The sequence below is a fragment of the Podarcis tiliguerta genome (assembly GCF_965153285.1).
Source record: "Podarcis tiliguerta genome assembly, chromosome: 3".
In the NCBI taxonomy this organism is placed as follows: Eukaryota; Metazoa; Chordata; class Lepidosauria; order Squamata; family Lacertidae; genus Podarcis; species Podarcis tiliguerta.
The window spans coordinates 3344687-3369589 of NC_139536.1; the positions used below are offsets into that span (position 1 = coordinate 3344687).

The window sequence follows — 24903 nt, forward strand, 5'->3', positions numbered from 1 at the left end:
AATATATTGGGGGGAAAGTGGATAGAAATTCATTCTTTTCTCACTCTCTCAAATAACCGCAAGAAATGGTTATTTGTTGAATTTATACCCTCACCCTCCCGCCACATGGAGTCCAGAGTGGCAGACAGATAGACAATTAAATAAACAGAGCAAAAACATTCTGGCTAAAATTATCAATTTGTCCCTTGGCACGGGGACATTCCCAGGGGAGCTGAAAGGAAGCAGTGGTGTGTCCGCTCTTAAAGAAAACTTCATTAGATCCTTTAGATCTATCCAATTACCGCCCAGTTTTGAATCTTCCGTATCTGGGTAAGGTAATTGAGAGAGCGGTTGCTGAACAGCTCGGTAGGTTTCTGGAGGAAACATTGGGTTTAGATCCACTTCAGTCCAGTTTCCATCCTGGTTTTGGGTCCGAGACAGCTCTGGTCGCCCTAACAGATGATCTCCACAGACAACTGGATTGAGGTGGGTCGGGACAGCTGATACTCTTAGATTTGTCAGCAGCCGTTGACATGGTCGATCATGATCTTCTGGACCATCGCCTCGCCGACGTGGGGATACAGGGCATAGCCCGACAATGGCTGTGGTCGGGGACAGAGGGTGGCACTAGGGAGGGAGATGTCGTCACGCCACTCCTTGGTGTGTGGAGTGCCGCAGGGTGCAATCCTCTCCCCGATGCTTTTTAACATCTTTATGTGCCCCCTTGTCCAGATTGTCCAGAGCTTTGGGCTGGGCTGTCACCAATATGCTGATGACACTCAGCTCTATCTGCTGATGGACGGCCACCCTGACTCAGCCCCGGACACACTGACCAGATACTTGGAAGCTGTGGCTGGATGGTTTTGTGGGAGCCGATTGAAACTCAATCCTTTGAAGATGAAGGTCCTCTGGCTGGGTCAGGATAGCATGGGGATGAGGGACCAACTCCCTTCTCTTGCGGGGGCCCAATTAGTGCCAGTGCCTTCTGTTAAGAGTTTGGGTGTAATCCTTGACGCCTCCCTTTCCATGGAGGCGCAGGTTACAGCAACAGTCAAGGCAACATTTTTCCACCTTCGCCACATCAAGCAGTTGGTCCCTTACCTTTCCCGCCCCGACCTGGCCACAGTGATCCATGCGACGGTCACCTCCAGGCCTGACTTCTGTAATTCACTCTACGCAGGGCTGCCCTTGAAACTGTCCCACAAACTCCAGGTGGTGCAGAATGCTGCAGCGAGGCTCCTCACGGGGTCTCTGCCATGGGAGCATATTCACCCAGTGCTTTACCAGTTGCACTGGCTCCCGGTGGAGTATAGGGTCAGGTTTAAGGTGCTGGGTTTGACCTTTAAAGCCCTTTGTGGCTTAGGGCCCTCGTATCTACAGGACAGCCTCTCCTGGTCTGCCCCACAGAGGACCTTAAGGTCCATGAATAACCATAGTTTAGAGGTCCTGGGCCCTAAGGAAGTCAGACTATCCTCCACCAGGGCCAGGGCCTTCTCAGTGATGGCTCTGACCTGGTGGAATGTTCTGTCCCATGAGACTAGGGCCCTTCAGATGTAACCTCCTTCCGTCGGGCCTGTAAGAGCAATTCCACCTGGCTTTCAATTTGAACTTAGTCTGATCTTTTATTCCCCTTCCTTCCCTCCCCCTCCCCTTTTTATGAGGATTTCCTGCTCTGGGACCCCACAGCTAATTCTCCCCTGACCTCCTCGCTGGCCCAAATAGGACTATATTAGCCAGCTAGCCCTGGTGACCATCTAATGTTTATTGGATGGATTTTCCCCCAAATTGATTTTTGAACTTTGAATTTATTGTTATTCATGCTTTTATACTGTATTTTATGCTATTTTTTGTTGTATCACAATTGTTTTAAATTTGTTGTTAGCCGCCCTGATCCCAGTTTTCTGAACTGGGAAGGGCAGGGTATAAATAAAAAAATATTATTTATTATTATTATTATTACATGTCTGGCAAGTTGAATTTAAGATGGGGAAAGGAAATAAGACAAATTTGCCCATCCCTAAGCCCCTGTATATAACAGACACAGGTGGCGCTGGGGTCTAAACCACTGAGCCTCTTAGGGTTTGCTGATCAGAGGTTCAGTGGTTCGAATCCCGGTGTCGGGGTGTGTTCCCTTTGCTCTGTCCCAGTTTCTGCCAACCTGGCAGTTCGAAAGCACACCAGTGCAAGTAGATAGAGAGGTACCACTGTGGTGGGAAGGTAAACAGCATTTCTGTGCACTCTGGTTTCCGTCACAGTGTTCGGTTGCGCCAGAAGCGGTTTAGTCCTGCTGGCCCCATGACCCGGGAAGCTGTCTGTGGACAAATGCCGGCTCCCTTGGCCTGAAAGCAAGATACCATAGTCACCTTTGACTGGACATAACCACCCAGGAGTTCTTTACATTTCTTTTTTACCTATAACAGTTCAGTTTGGATTGGGAAAGGTTTAAGAAACCTCCACTGTAGCTGCCACAGGGAAGGAAAACATGATTCTAGCACAACTGCTCTAAAGAACGCCATAAGCACTGAGTCCAGCCATCCCTGGACCTCATATACACTGAGTGGGCTTGTGTCTATGGCTCCTTCATCCAAGCAATGGACCAAATGTGGAACTTCACAGCTGACCGGCCCCTTGCCTCACCAACTCCATTGTTGAATATCATTATCACACCTCATTTTGCTGCCGGCTGCAGATCCACAAATGGTATTCAGGAGAGATGGATGTAAGGAATTAGAAATCTAGGAAATGAAGGAGACTCACACATACGAGCGTAATATCATTTGGGGGTTAATTGTCCGGGGCCGAAGCATTTGGGACGGCAGCGGGTCATAAACTCCGCCTGAGTCACTGATGCGACCCTCTGACTCAAAACAAGGAGGAGGAGGAGGCCACTGGTGTTTTCGGGTTGCCGCAGTATTTTATTTAAAATGCAGCGGAAAACAGAACCGCTCTCCTTCAAACGACAGAGTCCCGCTCCAGGGAGAGCAGGTAGTGTGAATAAATGGCCTTTGTTTTGGGGTTTAAAAAGCTGCCTGAGCATCCCTAGATCAGAGTCATAGAATTGTAGAGTTGGGAGGGATCTCCAGAGGTCCTCTAGTCCAGCCCCCCCACAGTGGAGGAATCACAGCTAAAGAATCCCTGGCAGGTTGGCACTCTTCCTAATGTTTAGTTGAAATCTCCTTCCTTTATTTATTTATTTTTTAAGATATTTATTGACATTTCAACATATTGCAAAAATTAGAAAAAATAGAAAAAAATAAAAAGAAAGAGAAAATACAAAATAAAAACAGTTAAAAACAAATCAGTCTTTCCATATCTTATCTTTCATTTACTTGTTTCTCTGACCTCCTCACACCTCCCCTTCTTGTATTCCAGTTCAGTTGGTTAATTCAGCAAATCCTTTCCCTCTTTAATTTTATCTTAATCTTTTATCTTAATATATTATAGCTTTAAATTATCACCCGTTAACAATCCATTTTTACATATTCCTTAACATTGCTGCTAAAAAACCCACTTAACTTCAATCCAGCATCATTCTAACATTCATTAATTTTGCAATGTTTCTGTAAATAGTCTTTACATTTCTTCCAATCTTCTTCCACTGACTCTTCTCCCTGGTCTCGGATTCTGCCGGTCATTTCCGCCAATTCCATATAGTCCATCACCTTCATCTGCCATTCTTCCAGAGTGGGTAATTCTTGTGTCTTCCGGAATCTCCTTCCTTTCGCCATGTTAGTGCCTCTATCCCAGGTGAGGCCCTGGCTTGGAAAGAAATCTTAGCCTGTGCTACCCCACTGACCTCCAGTCTTCCTTTCAACACTCCAAATAATCAAAATCCAACCATTTATTAATTTCTAGGGTTTGGGGGAGGGGTCCTCCACCCCAAATCTATAACAGTACGGTGGACGCTCGGGTTGCGATCGTGATCCGTGCGGGAAGCATGTTCGCAACCCGCAGCAACCGCAACCTGCAGCACTGCGTCTGCGCATGCGTGGGTTGCATTTCGGTGCTTCTGCACATACGCAAAGCACGATTTAGCGCTTCTGCACATGCGCAAGCACCGAAACCCGGAAGTAACCCGTTTCAGTACTTCCAGGTTTGGCACGGTGCACAACCTGAAATCACGCAACCCCAAGTGTCTGTAACCCGCGTTATTACTGTATTCACGGTCAGTTTGCTCACGTGCTCACCTCTAAAGCCAGAATAGGACGTCCTTCTTCACACAGCACAAAGTTGGACGGCGGAACTCCCTGCCACAGGAGGCAGTGATGTCCACCAATTTGGATGGCTTTAAAAGAGGATGGAGGAGGAGGAGGGCTATCAATGGCTACTACTAGGCATGGTGGCTGTGCCCTGCTTCTGCGGTCAGTTTCGAGAAACCACAGGAGAGGAGAGAGGGCTCTTGTGCCCGGATCCTGCTTGGAGTTTCCCATGGGGGCATCTAGTTGGGAACAGGATGCTGGACTAGTTGGGTCACTGGCGTGATCCTGCAGGCTCTCCTTATTGTTAGGATATAGTTCCATTCCACCTTTAGAACAGGCTTGTGGAATTGCTGTATGTCACATGCCTGTTTACTTCCAGCACAGTCTGCTGGGAACTTCTGTTGTAGATGGCTTCTGCTATACTCCTGTTTTTGCTTGGACACGAAGGGAAGCAGACATGTTTTTCCTTTGTTCCTGATGCTGAATAAATGCCTGTAAATACCGTATTTTTAGCCCCATAGGACGCACTTTTCCCCCTCCAAAAATGAAGGGGAAATGTGTGTGCGTCCTATGGGGCGAATGCAGGCTTTCGCTGAAGCCGGGAGAGCGAGAGGCATCGGTGCGCACCGACCCCTCTCGCTCTCCAGGCTTCAGGAAGCTATCCGCAAGCCTTGCAAGCCCTGTGGGAGTTCCCACAGGCTCACAAGGCTTGCGGGCAGCAGCCTGCCACCCGTAGCACGGGGAACCCTCCGGAGGACTCCCCGTGCTTCGGGCGAGTGTCCCCAAGCCTGGCGCGCCGGACGGGAGGTCCCGCCGAGCGCGCGAGGCTTGGGGCGGCAGCCTCCCGCCCGAAGCACGGGGAGCCCTCCAGAGGGCTCCCCTTGCTTCTGGCGGGTGTCCGCAAGGCTTGGGCGGCAGCCGCAGCTGAGGGGGGGAAATAAATTTTTTTTATTCATTTCCCCCCCCAAAAAATGAGGTGCGTCCTATGGGCCGGTGCGCCCTATAGGACGAAAAATACGGTATGCTTACATCTGCCTCTGTCTGCCACTTACGTTGTGAAAAGTTATTCACTCTGCTGATAAGAGCGTGCTCAGCTTCTGAGGCTCGAGTCGCTGATTGATGCTGTTGCGAGAACGAACCGGAGGTCACCCGGCTGCTGGCCGGTGGCTGGAGCAAGCCAGGGGCCAGCCATATGCCCCCGTCTCCCCGGACGCAGCCCAACAAAATGAACATTTCATATGGGAGCAGTGAGGGTGCAAGCAGTGGCGGAGGAACCCTCTCCATCACCGGGGGTGGGACGCTGAGGGGTGGGGCTAACCGCCTCGTGACACGTGCACGACGTCCGTACGGACTGTGCATGCGCGGCAGCTGGTACGGACTGCGCACACACAGCAGCCCGTACGGTCGCCACGCTAGTGGCAGCCCATATGGACACCGTGTTGACATGCCACAAGCGGCGCCCACACTGACTGTGTGCACGCCCTCCGCCCCTCTACAGCTGTGGGGAGGCAGTGGGCCATCTTGTCACCACCCCTTGCTGGTGCCCGGGGCACCCTCCCTCTGCTCCCCCTTTGTACATCCCTGGGTGTGAGGGAATGTTGTCTTTTCCTTCACAAATCCTGTCTTAAGGGCACATTTAAGATATGAATAGGGTGTGAGCCTGACCTGGCTCAGGAACTAAGCATTTATCATTACAAAAGACTGGCCAGGCTCCCCAGGCAATCCAGTCAAGTGACCATTAAACAGATAACCTGGCAGACAGGAGGTAAACAAAGCACTCAGATTTCTGCTGTAGACCGCCTTTTCTGTGATGTAAGTATGATGTATCTGGGGGGTGGTCTTAGGTTACACCCCTTCTGTGATGTATGTATGATATATAGAGGGGTGGTCTTGAGCTCCACGAATTTAAAATGTCTATATAAGGGCAGGCACACCTTTGTTCTGGGTTCCTCCTCCCTCCTGCGTGTGGTGAGTGAGGACCCTGTTGCAACAGATCAATAAAGATCAGGCTTACTAGCTGCTTTGCTTCTCAATATTCTCTGGCTGGCCTCTGTTATTTTCTCCTACCAATAGGGAACCTACGTAAGGACTCAATATGGGCTCTTGGATACCCCATAAGGGGGAAAAGGGCAGATTTTTGTTCACAACAGGTGCAAGGGAAAGGCAGATGTCTTGGGAGATGCGAAGGTCTTCAGAAAAAGGAGCCTTCAAAACGGAGGTCTAGAATCTCTTTGAACCAACACCTTGAACTTACCCCAGTAGCTGGTTGGCAGCCCATGCTATTGACTCCCTGAGCTTTCCACATAAAAACCACCGTATCAGACCACATGGGCTCCTTGCGAGCTTGCCTTGCGCGCTTGATAAGAGACATTTACAGCGCCTCATCATTTCTGAGTCCAGCCAATTTCCCACTGCGGTGATTGACGTGAGAATCAGTGCTTCAATCACACGCCCACTTCTTTGATTGCACATCGCATCCATCCCAGACTCATCGCTTCCCATAAACTCCTGTCTCCAAAACAAAGGCAGTTTCTCCCCCTCTTCCTCCTGCTATCATCTGCCCATCTCCCGTCACCCTAATCAAGTTGTAAATTAATCCCCCAACTCTGGCTAAGAGATTTCTGACCAGAGAGATATTTTTAGCCCTTCCTTTCATGACACAGCTTGGTATCTTTGTTGTCGCTTTTAAGGGAGAAAGGAAGAAAATGTTCAAGTGGGGTTAAAGGACTGATGATGCTTGACTCCTAATCAGACATGAGGAATGGCTTTTATTCTGACTTGTCTCCTACAAGCCCTCTTCTCAGAAGTTGCTTAAATGATTGCTAAGGGGCTGCAAAGATATGTCTGTGCAGGGAATTTTGCAAGTTGGCTCTCTCCAGATGGTGTGGGCATTTCCAGATCTATGGGATCATAGAACTGTAGAGCTGGAGAGGGACCTGAGGGTCATCTAGTCCAACCCCCCTGCAACACATCTGCATTGGATAAGTTTCCATTATTGTGGTCTGAGGATGTGGACAAACTGTGTCAAGAAGTGCAGCCGGCCACTTCTTCGCTTGACCTCTGTCCATCATGGCTTCTTAGAGCTAGCCATAGTGGCCGGACTGGGCGCAACCAGGGAGTAAGCAATCCTTCACTGGAAGAGGATGAAGTGCCTTCCCCTTTGAAGGAGGTGGTGGTGGGTCACTTCCTTAAGAAGTCATAGAATCATAGAGCTGGAAGAGACCACGAGGGCCATCGAGTCCAACCCCCTGCCAAGCAGGAAACACCATCAGAGCACTCCTGACATATGGTTGTCAAGCCTCTGCTTAAAGACCTCCAAAGAAGGAGACTCCACCACACTCCTTGGCAGCAAATTCCACTGTCAAACAGCTCTTACTATCAGGAAGTTCTTCCTAAGGTTTAGGTGAAATCTTCTTTCTTGTAGTTTGGATCCATTGCTCCGTGTCCGCTTCTCTGGAGCAGCAGAAAACAACCTTTCTCCCTCCTCTAGGTGACATCCTTTTATATATTTGAACATGGCTATCATATCACCCCTTAACCTCCTCTTCTCCAGGCTAAACATGCCCAGCTCCCTTAGCTGTTCCTCATAAGGCATCGTTTCCAGGCCTTTGACCATTTTGGTTGCCCTCCTCTGGACACGTTCCAGTTTGTCAGTGTCCTTCTTGAACTGTGGTGCCCAGAACTGGACACAGTACTCCAGGTGAGGTCTGACCAGAGCAGAATACAGTGGCACTATTACTTCCCTTGATCTAGATGCTATACTCCTATTGGTGCAGTCCAGAATTGCATTGGCTTTTTTAGATGCTGTCCATGAAGTCCATGAAGGAGAGTGTGCTGGGCCCGGGGGTAACCCGAGAAACGCAGTCCAGGTCCAGTCCAGAATCCGAAGATTCCGCTAGGAGTCAGTCTGCCAGGCCCAAGGCAGGACACGAGGCAGGAAACCAGGCAAGGACAGGTACAGGATCTCAGGCAGGATCTGGCATATAGCAATGTTGCTCCCGCAACCTGGGGCGGGGTCCGACAGCCTTTTATCTCTGTCGGGGTAGCGGCCAGTCCTGATCCCCTGGTGACTCACCTCCCTGTCTCGCCCTGCACTCCTCCTGCGAGTACTCAGGTCTCTCCTTCTCTCAGACCTGAGTCTTTGCAGCTCAGGAAACGTCGGTGGGTTACTAGACCCAGAGGCCGCCTCAGCCTCTCCTGACCCAACTGGTAGTGGAGCAGCTGTAAGTGATGGCCCAGCTGGAGGCAACAAGGTCATCCCCACATCTGGAGCCAGGGCAGGATCAGGCCCCGGACTCAGCCCAGCTGGTGCTTGTTGCAGGGGAACCTGGGCAGACTGGGACTCTTCAGGATCAGGCCCCAGATTAGGTTCAGATGATGCCTGAGGGAAAGGATCCGGTGCGGACTGAGACTCCTCTGGTTCCGAGTCTGAGCCCAAGTTCCAGGCCACAGTGGCTATGCTCTGCGCCGCCACAATCGGGGGCAGCAACACATCTGAATCCCAGTTGCTGAAAACCACAGGAGGGGAGAGTATTGCTCCTGTGTTCGAATCCTGCTTGCAGGTTCCCCATAATGGGCTTCTGGCTGGCCACTGTGAGAACAGGATGCTGGACTATTTTGTGAACTGCCCTGAGATCTTCGGATGAAGGACAGTATACAAAATAAAACTCTGTTATGTCTTCTTCTTTGGCGATCCCTTGTAGCCCAGTAAGATTGCCTTCCATAAACACGGTTTTAACAGTGAGTCCGTAAGTGACTGTGGAGGCCAATTCTGGATCCACACGACCTTCCACAGTGGGGACATTGGTTTCCGGGCGGGAGTTGATCACAGTGAGGGTTTGCCAAGCGTGCCTTCCTCTTAGCCCGTTTCTCCCTTGCGTCCTGAGTTTGAGTGTCTTCAAAGCCCAGGTCACCTTTGGTAAAAGCTGTTCTCCAACTGGAGCGCTCGCAGGCCAGTGTTTCCCAATTGTTGGTGTTTATACTACATTCTTTTAGATTTGCCTTGAGACAGTCTTTAAACCTCTTTTGTTGACCACCAGCATTACTCTTTCAGGCAAACCTCAAAGTCAGTACTTCCCAGGGCACCCAGTCTACCTGATCTTCAGGTGCCTAGTAAAAACATTTTACTGTCATGAGTGTTTGAGGGCTCTGCTTTTTAGTGCCTCTCAGCAGCTTGTAGAATTTAAAAGGGCCTGGGGGCCTTGTTGCTACTGAACTGCTTTTGTTTCCCCTTTTTATTTTGCTGTTTTAGTTGTTTTGCCATTGGTGGTTCTTAAAACAAGCTGTGAATTGCTTTGAGAGTTGTCTGTTGAAAGGCAGGGTGGAGTTCTTTAAAAAAAAATACAGCTGTAGCCCTAAGCACACTTTTGTGCACTGTGGGGAATAAGGCTTGTTGAGTAAAAAGGAGCTTACTTCTAAGGAAACATGCAGAGGACAGAGGAAAGAAAGTACTTCAAGGGAAGTAATAGTGCCACTGTATTCTGCTCTGGTCAGACCTCACCTGGAGTACTGTGTTCAGTTCTGGGCACCACAGTTCAAGAAGGACACTGACAAACTGGAACGTGTCCAGAGGAGGGCAACCAAAATGGTCAAAGGCCTGGAAACGATGCCTTATGAGGAACGGCTAAGGGAGCTGGGCATGTTTAGCCTGGAGAAGAGGAGGTTAAGGGGGGATATGATAGCCATGTTCAAATATATAAAAGGATGTCACATAGAGGAGGGAGAAAGGTTGTTTTCTGCTGCTCCAGAGAAGCGGACACGGAGCAATGGATCCAAACTACAAGAAAGAAGATTCCACCTCAACATTAGGAAGAACTTCCTGACAGTAAGAGCTGTTTGACAGTGGAATTTGCTGCCAAGGAGTGTGGTGGAGTCTCCTTCTTTGGAGGTCTTTAAGCAGAGGCTTGACAACCATATGTCAGGAGTGCTCTGATGGTGTTTCCTGCTTGGCAGGGGGTTGGACTCGATGGCCCTTGTGGTCTCTTCCAACTCTACGATTCTATGATTCTATGATTCTTTCCACAAGGGCCAACAATGATGCTAAAATCCAGCATGGCTTTCTCCTGATTGAAGTGCAGGGAGTTTGAGGACCGGGACATTCGCAGGGAAACCAAAATGCTTTTTTACAAAGCTATTGTACTACCAACCTTACTATATGCTTGTGAAACATGGACCACTTAGAAACGCCAACTCCAACTCCTCGAAAGATTCCATCAATGATGTCTCTGAAAAATTTTACACATCACTTGGGAAGACAGGCAAACAAATATCAGTGTACTAGAAGAAGCAAAGATCACCAGTGTTGAAGCAATGATTCTTCAACATCAACTTCGTTGGACTGGTCATGTTGTGTGGATGCCTGATGATCGCCTTCCAAAGCAACTACTCTATTCTGAACTTAAAAATGGAAAGCGTAATGCTGGTGGTCAACAAAAAAAGGTTTAAAGACTGTCTCAAGGCAAATCTTAAATGTTTTTTTAAAAATGTAAAAAATTTGGGCTCTGAAGACGCTCAGACTCAGGACGCAAGGGGAAAATGTGCTAAGAGGAAGGCACGCTTGGCAAATCCACACCGTGATCAACTCTTGCCCAGGAACCAATGTCCCCACTGTGGAAGGATGTGTGGATCCAGAATTGGCCTCCACAGTCACTTACGGACTCCTTGTTAAAACCGTGTTTATGGAAGACAATCTCTTCCAACTCTACAATTCTTTGATTCTGTGATTCTCATATGCTGCACTAGCTGAGCCATTGGCTTGAGCCAGCAGAACTGTTCTTGTGTACACATCCGAGCCAGGCAAGAGAGCTCAAGGAGGACACAGAGCTGCAGCCTTGGGAAAGGGGTGTGGCCATGGGAGGGGTCCAGGGGCCAGATAGGGATGTCTGAAGAGCCACACTTGGCCTCCAGGCCTGAAGTTCCCCACTCTACTCTATCGCTTGCTTTATTTCCCCCTCCCCAAAAGTTTATTTTCGTAGAATCATGGTTTTCTTGAAGCCAAACAAAGCAAATGCAAAAGAGCAGCACAATAGATCAGGCAGATACTTAAATCAGGTAAGTAGAGTACTTGAGACCATGAGGAAAACCAGATTTCACCTTGTACTGTTTTGGAAAGAAAGTCCTGCATATCTGCATTTGTTGTATGGAAGATAAAATCCCATCAAACAGAACATAATCTTTCATGATCCTCCAAGCCTTTGGCAACACGTAACTTACGAGTTGTTGTTGTTTTCTGACAGTGTTAAACTCCACATAATTTAATACCAGAGCGGGAGTCGCAAGTTCTGGGAAGCTTTCCATTTGGGGGAAATTGAGGTTTCAGCATCCGTGGGCACATTCCACTTGTTCCATGTCTAGAAAGCACAGATCTGAGAGGTTTTCCATTCATACCGCTGCTTTCTCTGGGAAAAGCCACTGTTTACCGCTGAATCAGAACAAACGTCAACCAGCAGAAAAACCAACTGAGGTTTGTTCTGATCCAGCAGAAAAGTTTCCCGGGAGAAAGCAGCTGGATTAGCAGAAGCTTGTATGAGCCTCGTGTCAAGAAAGTTCCTGAGAGTTGAACCCTCTCAGCAGAGCTTCTCATAGCTTGATTTCTTGCATCAATCAGGGTGTTTGGACTTGAGGGCTTGAGTGGTGAGTTCCTGGCCCCACCCCCAGTGGAAATAAAGACACATGACACAAATATTAAGGTTAATGGGCTAAATAAGGCCACAACTTTATTGGTTACAGGTGATGAGCGGTATTGGCTTAGGCATTGGTCCTAACTGACTATATCCGACTTCAGCCCATCCGCTTGAAGTCCAGGAAGGGTTAACCACCAGTAGGGGGAGTCCTGCTGATGCACATCAACTAGGGACTTCCCCAGGGTCACCGCTAGGGGGCATGCCTTAGGCCCTGACCTCCATAGGCTTCGGACAGGGCCACGCCCCCCGGAATCCTTTATCGGACTACCCTTCAATATGTGGGGCAGGTGATGGCACTTCCTCCCCTCTTCCATTTACAGAGCAATACCAATGCCTATCTGCCAATACCAAGAAAGTTGTCACGATTTGCTATGAGGTAGACAAAACCCAAGTGGCTGGTGCCAATTTGCCAAGTGGGAAAAATCCTACCAGGCCCCTCAACGGCGACCAACCAAGGTCCATAGCAAGGTCAAGGAACGGAAACCTTATAGGGCGAGAGGGTGGGAAAAAGCAGGAACAGCTGGCAGAGGGAGATCCCCAGCCGCGCCCTGCATTAAATAGGGCAGGCCACACCCCCAGAGCCAGCCGATTGGCTAGCCAGGGTGTGACGCGCTTGGGAATCCCCCAATCGCGTGGGCTGGGCTCCAGCCGCCAAGCGTGTGGTGGGGTCGTGAAGCCCGCAACCCCATCTCCTCTGTAGGGCGGAAGTGGCTTTGCAAGGCCTGCTGCAACATTTAACCTACCAACGACCACAATCTCTAGCCTCCCCAGGGTCAGAGATAGCCTTTCGTTTTCCTTTTCCTTTCCTCCTTGGGGTGAGCAAGCCACATTGCTTTCCAAAGCATGCCAACTGTACGCGATGCTCACATCGCTTTCCCGGCACCAGCGAGGTAGGCGAGGGTTGCAAGCGCGTCACAAATAGAGCTCTCCTCCAGCCAGGAAGCATAATTCTTCGTTCCACCTGCCAGCAAACCTTGGAGCCGCTCAGGAGCTATCTCGCCCTGCGTGAGATGAAACGCAGATCAGGAATTTCGCAAATAGAGGCAGGGAGGAGGTGGGGAAACAATGCCTTATGGGGAACGGCTAAGGGAGCTGGGCATGTTTAGCCTGGAGAAGAGGAGGTTAAGGGGTGATATGATAGCCATGTTCAAATATATAAAAGGATGTCACATAGAGGAGGGAGAAAGGTTGTTTTCTGCTGCTCCAGAGAAGCGGACATGGAGCAATGGATCAAAACTACAAGAAAGAAGATTCCACCTAAACATTAGGAAGAACTTCCTGACAGTAAGAGCTGTTTGACAGTGGAATTTGCTGCCAAGGAGTGTGATGGCCCATATGTCAGGAGTGCTCTGATGGTGTTTCCTGCTTGGCAGGGGGTTGGACTCGATGGCCCTTGTGGTCTCTTCCAACTGTATGATTCTATTATTCTATATCCCTGGCTGTGCTCGGCCTGACTCGCCGCATTGTGACAGGCTTCAAGGACTCTCCTGCCTCGGGGTCCGATTCTCTTAATTTACTTAATGAGTAACTGCACCGTCACAGGTTCTGCTTGAGCCGTCACACCAGTGAGCAACACTAGGGTTTGTTTCAGCATGGAGGGAAGGGCGTCATCAGAGCTCCCCCCCCCCCCAGCCGAAGCTCAGTTCCAGCACCTTTCAGGTGGGCGCCATTGCCATTCAAAGACAAAAAAGGAGAAGTTCATGCTGAGCTCTGGCACCCCATTTTCTAGAAAAATGATACTCAGCGTCACCTTTATAAGTCAGCTGCAGGAGACCTTTCTGCACAACTTGTGAAAGCCGCCTCTGTTTCCTTTTCATTTGTTTATTAGTTTACATTTAAAAAATTGTATACTGCTGTGTCGCTTTAAAAAATCTATATAATAATAGTAATAATAATAATTTATTTATATCCCGCCCTCCCCAGCCAAAGCCGGGCTCAGAGCGGCTAACAACAGTAAAAATAACAGTTTACGTAAAATCACAATCAATTAATGTTATAAGGATTTAAGTATAAATAGATTAATAGAATATTATAGGTAAAATAAGGTTAGAATGTGTTAAGATAATTATTGGACAGAAAACAGAGAAAGATGGAAAGGAATTGCTGAAATAATTGATAGAAGTGGAATACAAAAAGGGAGGTGGGAGGAGGTCGGTGAAATAAGTGAATGAAGGACAAGATATTGAAACTGTTTGGGTGTTTTAAACTGTTTTTGTTTGGCTTTGTTAGTTTAATGTGTTAGTGTTATGTAGTGTCTTTGTATTGTATTGTATTGTTCCTTTTTTCTTTTTCTTTTTTTCTTTTGTTTTGTAGTGTTTAAATTGTTCAAAAAGTAATAAATATTATTTTTTTTAAAAAAATAATAATTTATTTATATCCCGCCCTCCCCAGCCAAAGCCGGGCTCAGAGCGGCTAACAACAGTAAAAGTAACAGTTTACGTAAAATCACAATCAATTAATTAAAATACAATCTAAAATCAATTCATTCTAAAATCAATTCTTCGAAAGTCAGGCAGTCAGGCAGGAGCGGAAGAGTAGAAGAGCCCCCTCCTTTCTCAAATCATCAGATCAGGAGATTCTTGCAGTGGGAGGGGGTGAAAATATCAACACACCCTCTGCGCCACACACCCCTCAGGAGTGTGCCCGCCCTGGGCAGTGCGGGCATATGTTCTGCTGCGACCGGGATGTAAGGGTTCAGGTCATCCCCGGGGTACCCTGGACCTAAGTTGTTCAGGGCTTTGTAAATAAATGCAAGAGCCTTGAACCTGGCTCAGTAGGAGGTGGGCATGTTCTTGCACCCGTGGCCCAGCCGTCTCCTGTGTTGTCCTTCAAATCCCTCTTCAGAACCCACCTTATCTGCAAATCCTTTGAATTTATATGCTTCTTGATTGTAAGCATATGCCCGCTTACAGATTAGCCTCAACCAGAGCCAGGGCCTTTTCAACACTGACCCCAGCCTGGTGGAACGCTCCGTCTCATGAGACCAGGGCCCTGCCGGATCTGATTTCTTTCCGCAGGGCCTGTAAGACAGAGTTGTTCCGCCTGGCCTTTGGCTTGGAATCAACTTGATCCCCTACCCCTCTTTCTTTTTTCCATTCTCCTGTGTTGGAACTCCTATTTGGGGACTTCCCTGGCTTTTTTCTGGCCCACGTAGGATCAGTCTGGATAGTCAGCCTTGGTGAAGACTTGATGTTTTTATCCCCCAAAAAGTTTTTGATTGAGTTTCCACTGAAATGAGGTTGCATTTTAATGTTGTATTTTAATCTTGTTTTTTAAGTTGTATTTCAATCAATTGATTTTATATTTGGTGTTAGCCGCCCTGAGCCCGGTCTTGGCTGGGGAGGGCGGGGTATAAATAAATTTATTTATTTATTTATTATTATTATTATTATTATTATTATTATTATTATTATTATTATCAAGCATGAACCTCTGTGGGGAGGCAATCCCGCAGGACTGGTGAGAATGACACAAAAACCTTCTGGGTTGGAGTTTTCTTTCAGTTCTAGTGACCCAGAGTCGGAGGACGGGCAAGCACAGTTCCATCTCTTGACCATTCCACTCTCCCCGGTTCCTTTTTGCAGGTTCTTGAGAGCTGACACCATGCGGGTCCTCCTTTGGAACGTCTTGTCGTTCTGCCTGCTTGCTTATGCCCTCAGCGACTGCCGGAGAGATTGTCTGAACTGCCACAGACATTTATACAGCCACCAGCAAGATGACTTCAGCCTTCTGGTGAGTAGTCCAAGCAGCGGCGGGCTTGGGTCATATGGCACACAGTGCAAGGCAAACCTACCTGATCCATCATTTGTGAACCAATGCGCATCCTTTGAAATTTGCACTTCTCTGAATTTTGCAATGAGGTTATCCAGCCAAGTAGTGTGTACAGAAGTGCAATAAAGAACAAATTAGGGGAGATTGCTTTGCAAAAACGCATATATTAGGCAGTATTGCATGCATTTGCACTGAAGTGCTGGTGAATTTTTTAGTAAAGGTACAGTGGTACCTCGGGTTAAGTACTTAATTCGTTCCAGAGGTCTGTTCTTAACCTGAAACTGTTCTTAACCTGAAGCACCACTTTAGCTAATGGGGCCTCCCGCTGCTGCCGTGCCGCCGGAGCACGATTTCTGTTCTCATCCTGAAGCAAAGTTCTTAACCTGAAGCACTATTTCTGGGTTAGCGGAGTCTGTAACCTGAAGAGTATGTAACCTGAAGCATATGTAACCCAAGGTACTACTGTAAAGGTAAAGGGACCCCTGACCATTAGGTCCAGTCGTGGCCGACTCTGGGGTTGCGGCGCTCATCTCGCTTTACTGGCCGAGGGAACCGGCGTACAGCTTCCAGGTCATGTGGCCAGCATGACTAAGCCACTTCTGGCAAACCAGAGCAGCGCACAGAAACGCCGTTTACCTTCCTGCCAGAGCGGTACCTATTTATCTACTTGCACTTTAACATGCTTTCGAACTGCTAGGTTGGCAGGAGCAGGGACCGAGGAACGGGAGCTCACCCCGTCACGGGGATTCAAACCGCCGACCTTCTGATTGGCAAGTCCTAGGCTCTGTGGTTTAACCCACAGTGCCACCCATGTCCCTGTGCCACCCTCACTACATCATGTAGAAATGTGGAGAACTGAACATAAGATTGGGAGGGGGGAGGACCAAAACTGACAGATTCACCTGCCCCTATCCTCAGCACAGGCCACCTGCGGCCCCTGCCTCACTCTGCCCAATGCTAGGGCCAGCCTGTTCTTGATATGCCAGGAATGATTTTGGGCCGCCTTCCAAGCTCCAGTCCTGGCAGCTCAAACACCAGCTTTCAAAGGAAGAGGTAAATACAGTTCTCATCTCCACGCTTTTCCTTCCTCCTTGGCTGATCAACAGTGACACTTTTTGCAATGGGCTTTTTCTCCTTCCCTCTCCCTCTCCCGCTTCTGGCATTTGCTCCTTCCCATTTGATGAGAATTTATGTCCAAGCCATTCCCTGCCCTGGCTCCATTTCTCATTGAGTGGGGCCCTAAAGAAAGATCGTCGCCAAGGCATCCGTCTGCATTCATCTAGGTCACCATCTGAGCCCACCTTGGAAGCGTGATGCAGTCCGGCCAATTCGCACCTGCCTGCGCAATAAGCTTATTTTAGGATAACTCCCCCCCCCCAACTCCTGGGAAGCATCTCTGAAACAGAAAGTGACTCTAGAAGAGGTCTTTCTCCGTCTGGTCCCTTCCAGATATCTTGGTGCCATGTGGTCCTGTGCCCCAGGCCAGCCCTGGGGGGCTGGACTAGATGACTCTAGAGGACTCTGCAATTCTCTGATTCTATAAAGAAGTCCTTTCTTCTACTGTATCTGTCATGAACTGTCCAACATTCCGCTCCATCAAATGTCCACGACTTCCAGTGTTATGAGAAAGGGAGAGAAAAATATCCACTTTCTCAATGTCATGCATGGTTTTATAAACTCCTAATAATAATAATAAAATTGTATTTATATCCCGCCCTCCCCAGCTGAAGCCGGGCTCAGAGCGGCTAACAACAGTAAAATAATACAGCATTCTAAAATCAATTTCATTATAAAATCAGTTCAAATCAAATTAATGGCAACCATTGGGCTAGAGTTATGTGAGGAGTACCAAAGGAGGGGGTCAGGCTGTGCCCTGGCCAAAGGCCTGCTGGAACAGCTCTGTCTTGCAGGCCCTGCGGAAAGATGTCAGGTCCCGCAGGGCCCTAGTCTCTTGTGGCAGAGCGTTCCACCAGATTGGGGCCACAGCCGAAAAAGCCCTGGCTCTGGTTGAGGCCAGCCTAATCTCCCTGTGGCCTGGGATCTCCCAGATGTTTTTGTTTGAAGACCGTAAGGTCCTCCGTGGGACATACCAGGAGAGGGGGTCCTGTAGGTACGAGGGTCCTAGGCCGTATAAGGCTTTAAAGGTTAAAACCAGCACCTTAAACCTGATCCTGTACTCCACCGGGAGCCAGTGCAGCTGGTATAGCACCGGGTGAATGTGATCTCGCAGCGAAGACCCCGTAAGGAGTCTCGCCGCGGCATTCTGCACCCGCTGGAGTTTCTGGGTCAGTCTCAAGGGCAGCCCCATGTAGAGCGAGTTACAATAATCCAGTCTGGAGGTGACCGTCGCGTGGATCACAGTGGCTAGGTCAGGGCGAGAGAGGTAAGGAGCCAACTGCTTAGCTTGGCGAAGATGAAAAAATGCCGCCTTTGTTGTAGCTGCAATCTGCACCTCCATGGAAAGGGAGGTGTCGAAGATTACACCCAAACTCTTAACGGATGGTGCTGGCACTAATTGCACCCCCGCAAGAGATGGGAGTTGCCCCCCCCATCCTATATCGTCCCGACCCAGCCAAAGGACGTCTGTCTTCAAAGGATTTAACTTCAACCGTCTCCCACATAACCATCCAGCCACATCCTATGATGTAAATTAAAAGGTCCCAAATACTGCAATCTTTTATTCCCCCACAGAGGAGTCCCTCCATCTCCTTGATCATTCTGGTTGCCAAATGACCAAAGACGGCTTCTCTGAAATTAAGGCACGGACAGGACCCTTCGCCTCAAAATTATAGGAAGTTCAATGCACTCTTATGCCCTTGACCTTGGAGGGTTTCCTTTCAACAGCTGATACTGTCATGGCCGGACGGTTTGTGGATTGGAATGAATGAATGAAAGCAAGCATGCCTGAATGAATGAATTAGCAAACCAAGGAGCGAGCCAGCTTCAGCTGTCTGGGCTGGACTCCGCATGGTGCTGGCAAACCATCTCCTGCCCATTAAGAAAATGCAGTGGACAGGTCATTAAGATTCATTTAGTCAGCCGCCTCATTTCAGGGAAATGCCAATTTCGCCACCAGCCACACACACACACACACACACAATGGGTGCAACCTTGAATCTCACTCCAAGGGCACTGCAGAAGGCAGAGGCTCTCTGCTAGCGTGCTGCAGTGGTTAGAGCAAGGGTCAGCAGGGGGCCGGTCCACTGTCCCTCAGACCTTGTGGGGGGCCAGACTATATTTTTTTTGGGGGGGGGGGATGAATGAATTCCTATGCCCCACAAATAACCCAGAGATCCATTTTAAATAAAAGGACACATTCTACTCATGTTAAAACACGCTGATTCCCAGACCGTCCGCAGGCCGGATTGAGAAGGCGATTGGGCCGCATCTGGCCCCCAGGCCTTAGTTTGCCTACCGCTGCCCTGGGAGCTCCCCCCCCTGCATTAATTTGCCTGGTCAGTGGGCTCTCAGCACGCTGGTTCCCCACACAGTTCAGCCCCCACATGAGATCAGCCGTCACCAGCAATGTCTCTTGAAGCCGCAGAGTCAGGCCACGTTGTGGAGCTGAACAGATATCTCAGCTCACTTTGCCAAAGCGAGGGCAATTTCAAAAGGCCTCCCTTCTGCGTGAAGAAGCCATTCGGGACAAAAAATGTAGAACTCTCTGCTCAGAAGACCCAGGGAACTTCAGAACTTATAATTAGTCCAAGTTCCCCACTTTGCTCTTCCTTGAGTCAGGCTGTGCAGAATAAATAGACAGCTAGACTTTTGCAGGGCTGCGCTTAAAAAAAATAATACAGACAAGCCACCACACACACACACACAGTGTGGGTAGAATTAAGTGCAAGCAGCTCACCTGCTAATGAAAGGTGGGGGTGGAGAATGTAAGCCTTTGTAAATAGTAGCCTGATTGCAGAAGTAAGCGGTTTAGCAACCTGAGCGTGAAAAGTGAGTTGGGTTCTTCGCTCTTGGCACTCAAAGACCCCTTGCTGTGAATTCAATTCCTTTCCAGCAAAGGGGGGAAAGGAAGTTACTGTCTTATAATTGACTTCTGATGGAAGTCAGTGATCCCTCTAAGAACCTATTTGCAATCAATTAGTTATGGGGTGAGAAGAGATGAACAGAGAAAGTTTGGGGTCTGGGGGGCGGGGAAATATCTCCTGGCTACCTGCTAATATGTGCAAGACTGGGACCTTCTCAAATACAAGCGAAGTGTCGCCACTTGGCCAAATGCCAGCAATTCAACCTTGTCATCCCATGCTATCTGGGGCCAGTTTTTGCATTAGACCCACAGGCCTCAATTTCTGCACCATTGCTGGGAAGCCTGATTCTGGAAGTCTGAAGCACTCATGTGAATGAATTATAGAATCATAGAATCATAGAGTTGGAAAAGACCACAAGGGCCATCGAGTCCAACCCCCTGCCAAGCAGGAAACACCATCAGAGCACTCCTGACATATGGTTGTCAAGCCTCTGCTTAAAGACCTCCAAAGAAGGAGACTCCACCACACTCCTTGGCAGCAAATTCCACTGTCGAACAGCTCTTACTGTCAGGAAGTTCTTCCTAATGTTTAGGTGGAATCTTCTTTCTTGTAGTTTGGATCCATTGCTCCGTGTCCGCTTCTCTGGAGCAGCAGAAAACAACCTTTCTCCCTCCTCTATGTGACATCCTTTTATATATTTGAACATGGCTATCATATCACCCCTTAACCTCCTCTTCTCCAGGCTAAACATGCCCAGCTCCCTTAGCAGTTCCTCATAAGGCATCGTTTCCAGGCCTTTGACCATTTTGGGGTTTTTTCTGGTTTTTTGTTTGTTTGTTTGTTTGTATGGATGGATCAGAAGCTTTCAAGATTTCAGAGAAGTGGTGTCTCTAGGAAGGCAGTCTGTGAAATCAACAATCAATCACATAAGGCAAGAGGAATTACCGTATTTTTCGCTCTATAGCACGCACCCGAACATAACGCGCACGTAGTTTTTAGAGGAGGAAAATCCGTAGGCATGCCACCCGTAGGCATTTCCTCCATAACACGCACAGACATTTCCCCTTACTTTCTAGGAGGAAAAAAGTGAGTGTTATGGTGCAAAAAATACGGTAACTCTTTATTAGAAAAAAACAGGAACTGCACAGGTGTGACATTCCTAAAGAGCACAGCAACGCATCGCTGGTAGGTCTGGCCCCAGTGCTGGGTTTACGTATAAGCTAAACAAACTATAGCTTAGGGCCCCACTCTCTTGGGGACCCCCAAAAAATTTAAACGAAAGAAAAACCCTGGATGTACATTTCCCAAATATAAGATAAAAAAAAAAAACCCTACATACAGCAACAGTGTTTTGTGTTGTGTAGGCTCCTTGGATGTAAGTAATGGGCCCCGCCTGCTAGCCTGCTCCCTAAAATATCACTGGTTCGCTCCTTTCTATATATAGGGTGCCTACATTCTGCATGGACTGGTTGCAGGGCAACATGTAGCATGCAGCTGCAGACTGCAGTGTATCACAGTTGAATGAAGGTCAAGCTGTTGTGCCTGTTATCTGATATTAAAGAGTGCTTGTAGACTGATGATCAGGCAGCATAGGCCAAGGGTATGAACATATATTCAACACAAAACCAGCGGCAATTTGTTGTTGACAGCTGGACATATAAAGGCCCCATAACCTTCAGTAGCTGAGGGCCTCATCAAACCTAAATCTGGCCCTGTCTGGCCCCCATGAAGCAGTTGCGGAGAATGAAGGTCCCTGCCTCTGCACAGCTACCTAAGTTCCCTCCTCTCCAGGGTTTTCCCCAAATAATCGGAGACTGTGCCTGCGTGAAGCTAACTTCTCCACCCTTTTTGTGCCTCTCTTGGTTCTGGCAAACCAAGGAGGAGGGGAGCAGAGGCGGGCGAGGGCGGTGAGCCTCCACCTCTTCCCTGGCGCCCTCCAGAACGTGGCGCCCTGGCACCCCTCGCCACTGGCTTTTATGAGTAAGACGCCCCTGCCCACAGGAGTAAGAACCTTGAGCATGGGGTGACACTGACATTTAAAACTCTTTCCCCCAGAATACACTGCGAGCAGCATCACTGATACATCATCACTACATCACTGGCATGCCACAAATGGGGAGGGGTATACAAGGGTTAGAGAGGCGGGTGGCGCTGTGAGTTAAACCACAGAGCCTAGGACTTGCCGATCAGAAGGTTGGCAGTTCGAATCCCCGCGACGGGGTGAGCTCCCGTTGCTCGGTCCCTGCTCCTGCCAACCTAGCAGTTCAAAAGCACGTCAAAGTGCAAGTAGATAAATAGGTACCACTCTGGCGGGAAGGTAAACAGCATTTCCGTCCGCTGCTCTGGTTCGCCAGAAGCGGCTTAGTCATGCTGGCCACATGACCAGCTGTGGTCAGCTCCCACGGCTGGCTCCCTCGGCCAGTAAAGTGAGATGAGCGCCGCAACCCCAGAGTCGTCCGTGACTGGACCTAACAGTCAGGGGTCCCTTTACCTTTACCTATACAAGAGTTACACAAGTTCAACATTAGGTCCCTTTATCAGACACCTTTCCAAACACGTCTTAAGTCCCCATCACCCAAAGAACAATAAAACTCTTGACATCTCCTTGCCCTCAGGACTTGTCTGGAGATCGGCTTTCAGAACACCTGACTTGCTGAACTGCCTCTGCGGATGTCTAGTGTTGCCCCCCTGGTCACTCCCTGGGTGGGCGGCCCTGTATGTGCTCTCACGCTTGGGGAATTATGGCGGGATGCCCTGTTCCTGCCGCCTACGGGACTTCCTGCTTCTTGGTTCATTGAGGGAGGTAGAGCCCAAATTCACCTTCCTTTAAGGGTTAAATGGCATCGGAATGAGGAGCGTCGGTTAAAGTATGGATTTTCTATGAATTTATAAAGCTAAGTATCTAGCTGTCGTCGAAAGGATATATTCAGGAATAATATTTGTAGCATTGATGGGTGGCGCTGTGGGTTAAACCACAGAGCCTAGGACTTGCCGAACAGAAGGTTGGCGGTTTGAATCCCCGCGACAGGGTGAGCTCCCGTTGCTCGGTCCTTGCTCCTGCCCACCGAGCAGTTCGAAAGCACGTCAAAGTGCAAGGAGATAAATAGGTCCCGCTCCGGCGGGAAGGTAAATGCCGTTTCTGGGCGCTGCTCTGGTTCACCAGAAGCGGCTTAGTCATGCTGGCCACATGACCCCGAAGCTGTATGCCGGCTCCCTCGGCCAATAAAGCGAGATGAGCGCCGCAACCCCAGAGTCGGCCACGACTGGACCTAAGGGTCAGGGGTCCCTTTACCTTTACCAACTTTAAAGATGTGCCCCCCCCTTTTATTTCCGTAACAGTGCTTACAGTCATATTAAGTTTAAAAAGAAAGAGATTCATTTTAAAATAGCCTGCAGCTATTTTAATAATGGCCTTTCCTAGCTTTCCTCCTTCAAAGAGAAAGATGATTAACGTAGCCCTCAGTGCAATACTCCTCAAACTAAAAACGCAAACCCGTTCCTCCTGAAATTGTTTCTTCTTTCCTCCCTTCTTGCAGATCTGTGTCATGGAGTGCGAAGGGAAGCTGCTCTCCAGCGCCACCTGGGGGCTGTGCAGCAAAGCCACCGGAGGCAAGGCTCCTTTGCCCCTCGACCTCAACAGCCCGGAAGACGACGCCAGCTGGCCCTTGGAGATGTGGGACGGCGGCCTGCGACCAAGCAGGGGCAGCCTGAAACGCCTCGGCGGCCTGGCCCGGGCGGCGGACCTCGACACGGCCGGGGGCGAGAAGGGGGTGTCCAAGACGAGCAGCCTCTTCCGGCAAGCGGAAGGTGGAGATGGCGACGCGGTCCAAGCTCTGCTGATGGACATGCCGGCCCAGCTCGACAGACCGAAAGGGGTGAGCGGCTTTCTGAGCGGGCCGTTTGGTTACGAGCCGGTAGGGGAGGCCGGAGTCCAGGAGCTCCAGAAGCGGTTCGGGGGCTTCATTGGGGTCCGGAAATCGGCCCGGAAGTGGCACAACCAGAAGCGGTTTAGCGAGTTCCTGAAGCAGTACTTGGGGATGTCTCCGCGATCCGTCGAGTACGATGGCCTAGCCGACGACCCGAAAGAGCAGAACGAGATCTAGGCAGGCGGACGGACTCCCCCCCCCCTTCGCGGCGTTCCCGTTTTTTCCCCTCGTACCGCCAACTTCTAGTGAATTGGTTCAGGTCTGCCGAAGCCTAAGGAGTCAACCCCGTAGCTTCCGATTTAGTCCCTTTCCGTTCTCGTTCTGTTTATCGTCGTTCCCACGTTTGCCGTCCCAGACCGGGAGTGGAGGCGGCTTGCAAATGAAAATACGCAGCACAGATAAATTGCGAAGAGGTAAAAAGATATGAGAGATAAGCAGTTGAGCTCTAACAGAATTAAAAGACTATGGAAAGATAAGGTGAAGATGATGGAAAAAGCCAAGTGCTATTAGAAGCCCTGTTGGAATGAAACGGTCTTCACCTGCAGGTGGAAGAGCAGGGAGAAGGGAGCCTGTCTAGCCTCACTAGGGATGGAGTTCCAAAATTGCCCAGGAAGAGGAGCCACCACCGAGAAGGCCCTGTCCCACGTCCCCACAAAGCACGCCAGTGAGGGTGGCAGGACCGAGAAAAGAGCCTCCCCTGAAGATCTCAGAGACTGGGCAGGTTCATATGTGGGAATATGGTCTGTCAGGTTGCCTGGACCTAAGCCATGTAGGGCTTTATATTGATTGATTGATTGATTGATTGATTGGTTGGTTGGTTGGTTGATTGTACTCCAGATGTTTTTGGTCTATGAGTCCCATCACCCCCAGCCAGCACTGTTTGAGGTGACCCACGACACCCCTTCCACATCTGTAAGCAATCTATATTTTAGTGTGTTGGCACCTACACCGTTGGAACTCCCTGCCAATTGAGATCAAGCAGGCGCCTTCAAAGTACTCTTTTCAGTATCTGCTAAAAACATTTTTGTTGAGCCAAGCCTGCCAGTTATCTAAAATGCTGTTTTTGAAGAAGAAGAAAAATTATTGCTGGTTTTAATTTTTTTTTAATGTTTTAATTGTTTCCCCCTTTTAAAAAAAATAGGTGTTTGTTCTTTTTTTGTAAACTGCTTTCGGTTTTATTTCGTTTTTACAATCAAGCGGTATATAATTTTTATGTGATTAATGAATTAATTAAAACATCGGGGTGGGGGGCCACCAGGTTTAGGAAGGCGATTGTGATTTTGTAGACAAGTTATTGACTTCTATATAAGCCTCCTTGGGATATTTATAGAATCACAGAACTGTAAAGTTGGAAGGGACCCCA

The 24903-nt window shown here is 49.0% G+C and overlaps 1 protein-coding gene across 1 annotated transcript in view; it reads left to right on the forward strand.

The window, feature by feature from the left end:
- The window catches only part of PNOC (prepronociceptin), a 50592-nt gene extending 26528 nt beyond the window's left edge, over positions 1-24064 (forward strand). The window contains exons 2-3 of the mRNA XM_083432801.1: positions 15445-15592; positions 23151-24064. Coding sequence (XP_083288927.1) covers positions 15464-15592; positions 23151-23717 — 696 coding nt within the window. The 5' untranslated portion in view covers positions 15445-15463 and the 3' untranslated portion in view covers positions 23718-24064. The remainder of the gene's footprint in view (positions 1-15444; positions 15593-23150) is intronic.
- The last annotated feature ends 839 nt before the right edge of the window (positions 24065-24903 follow it).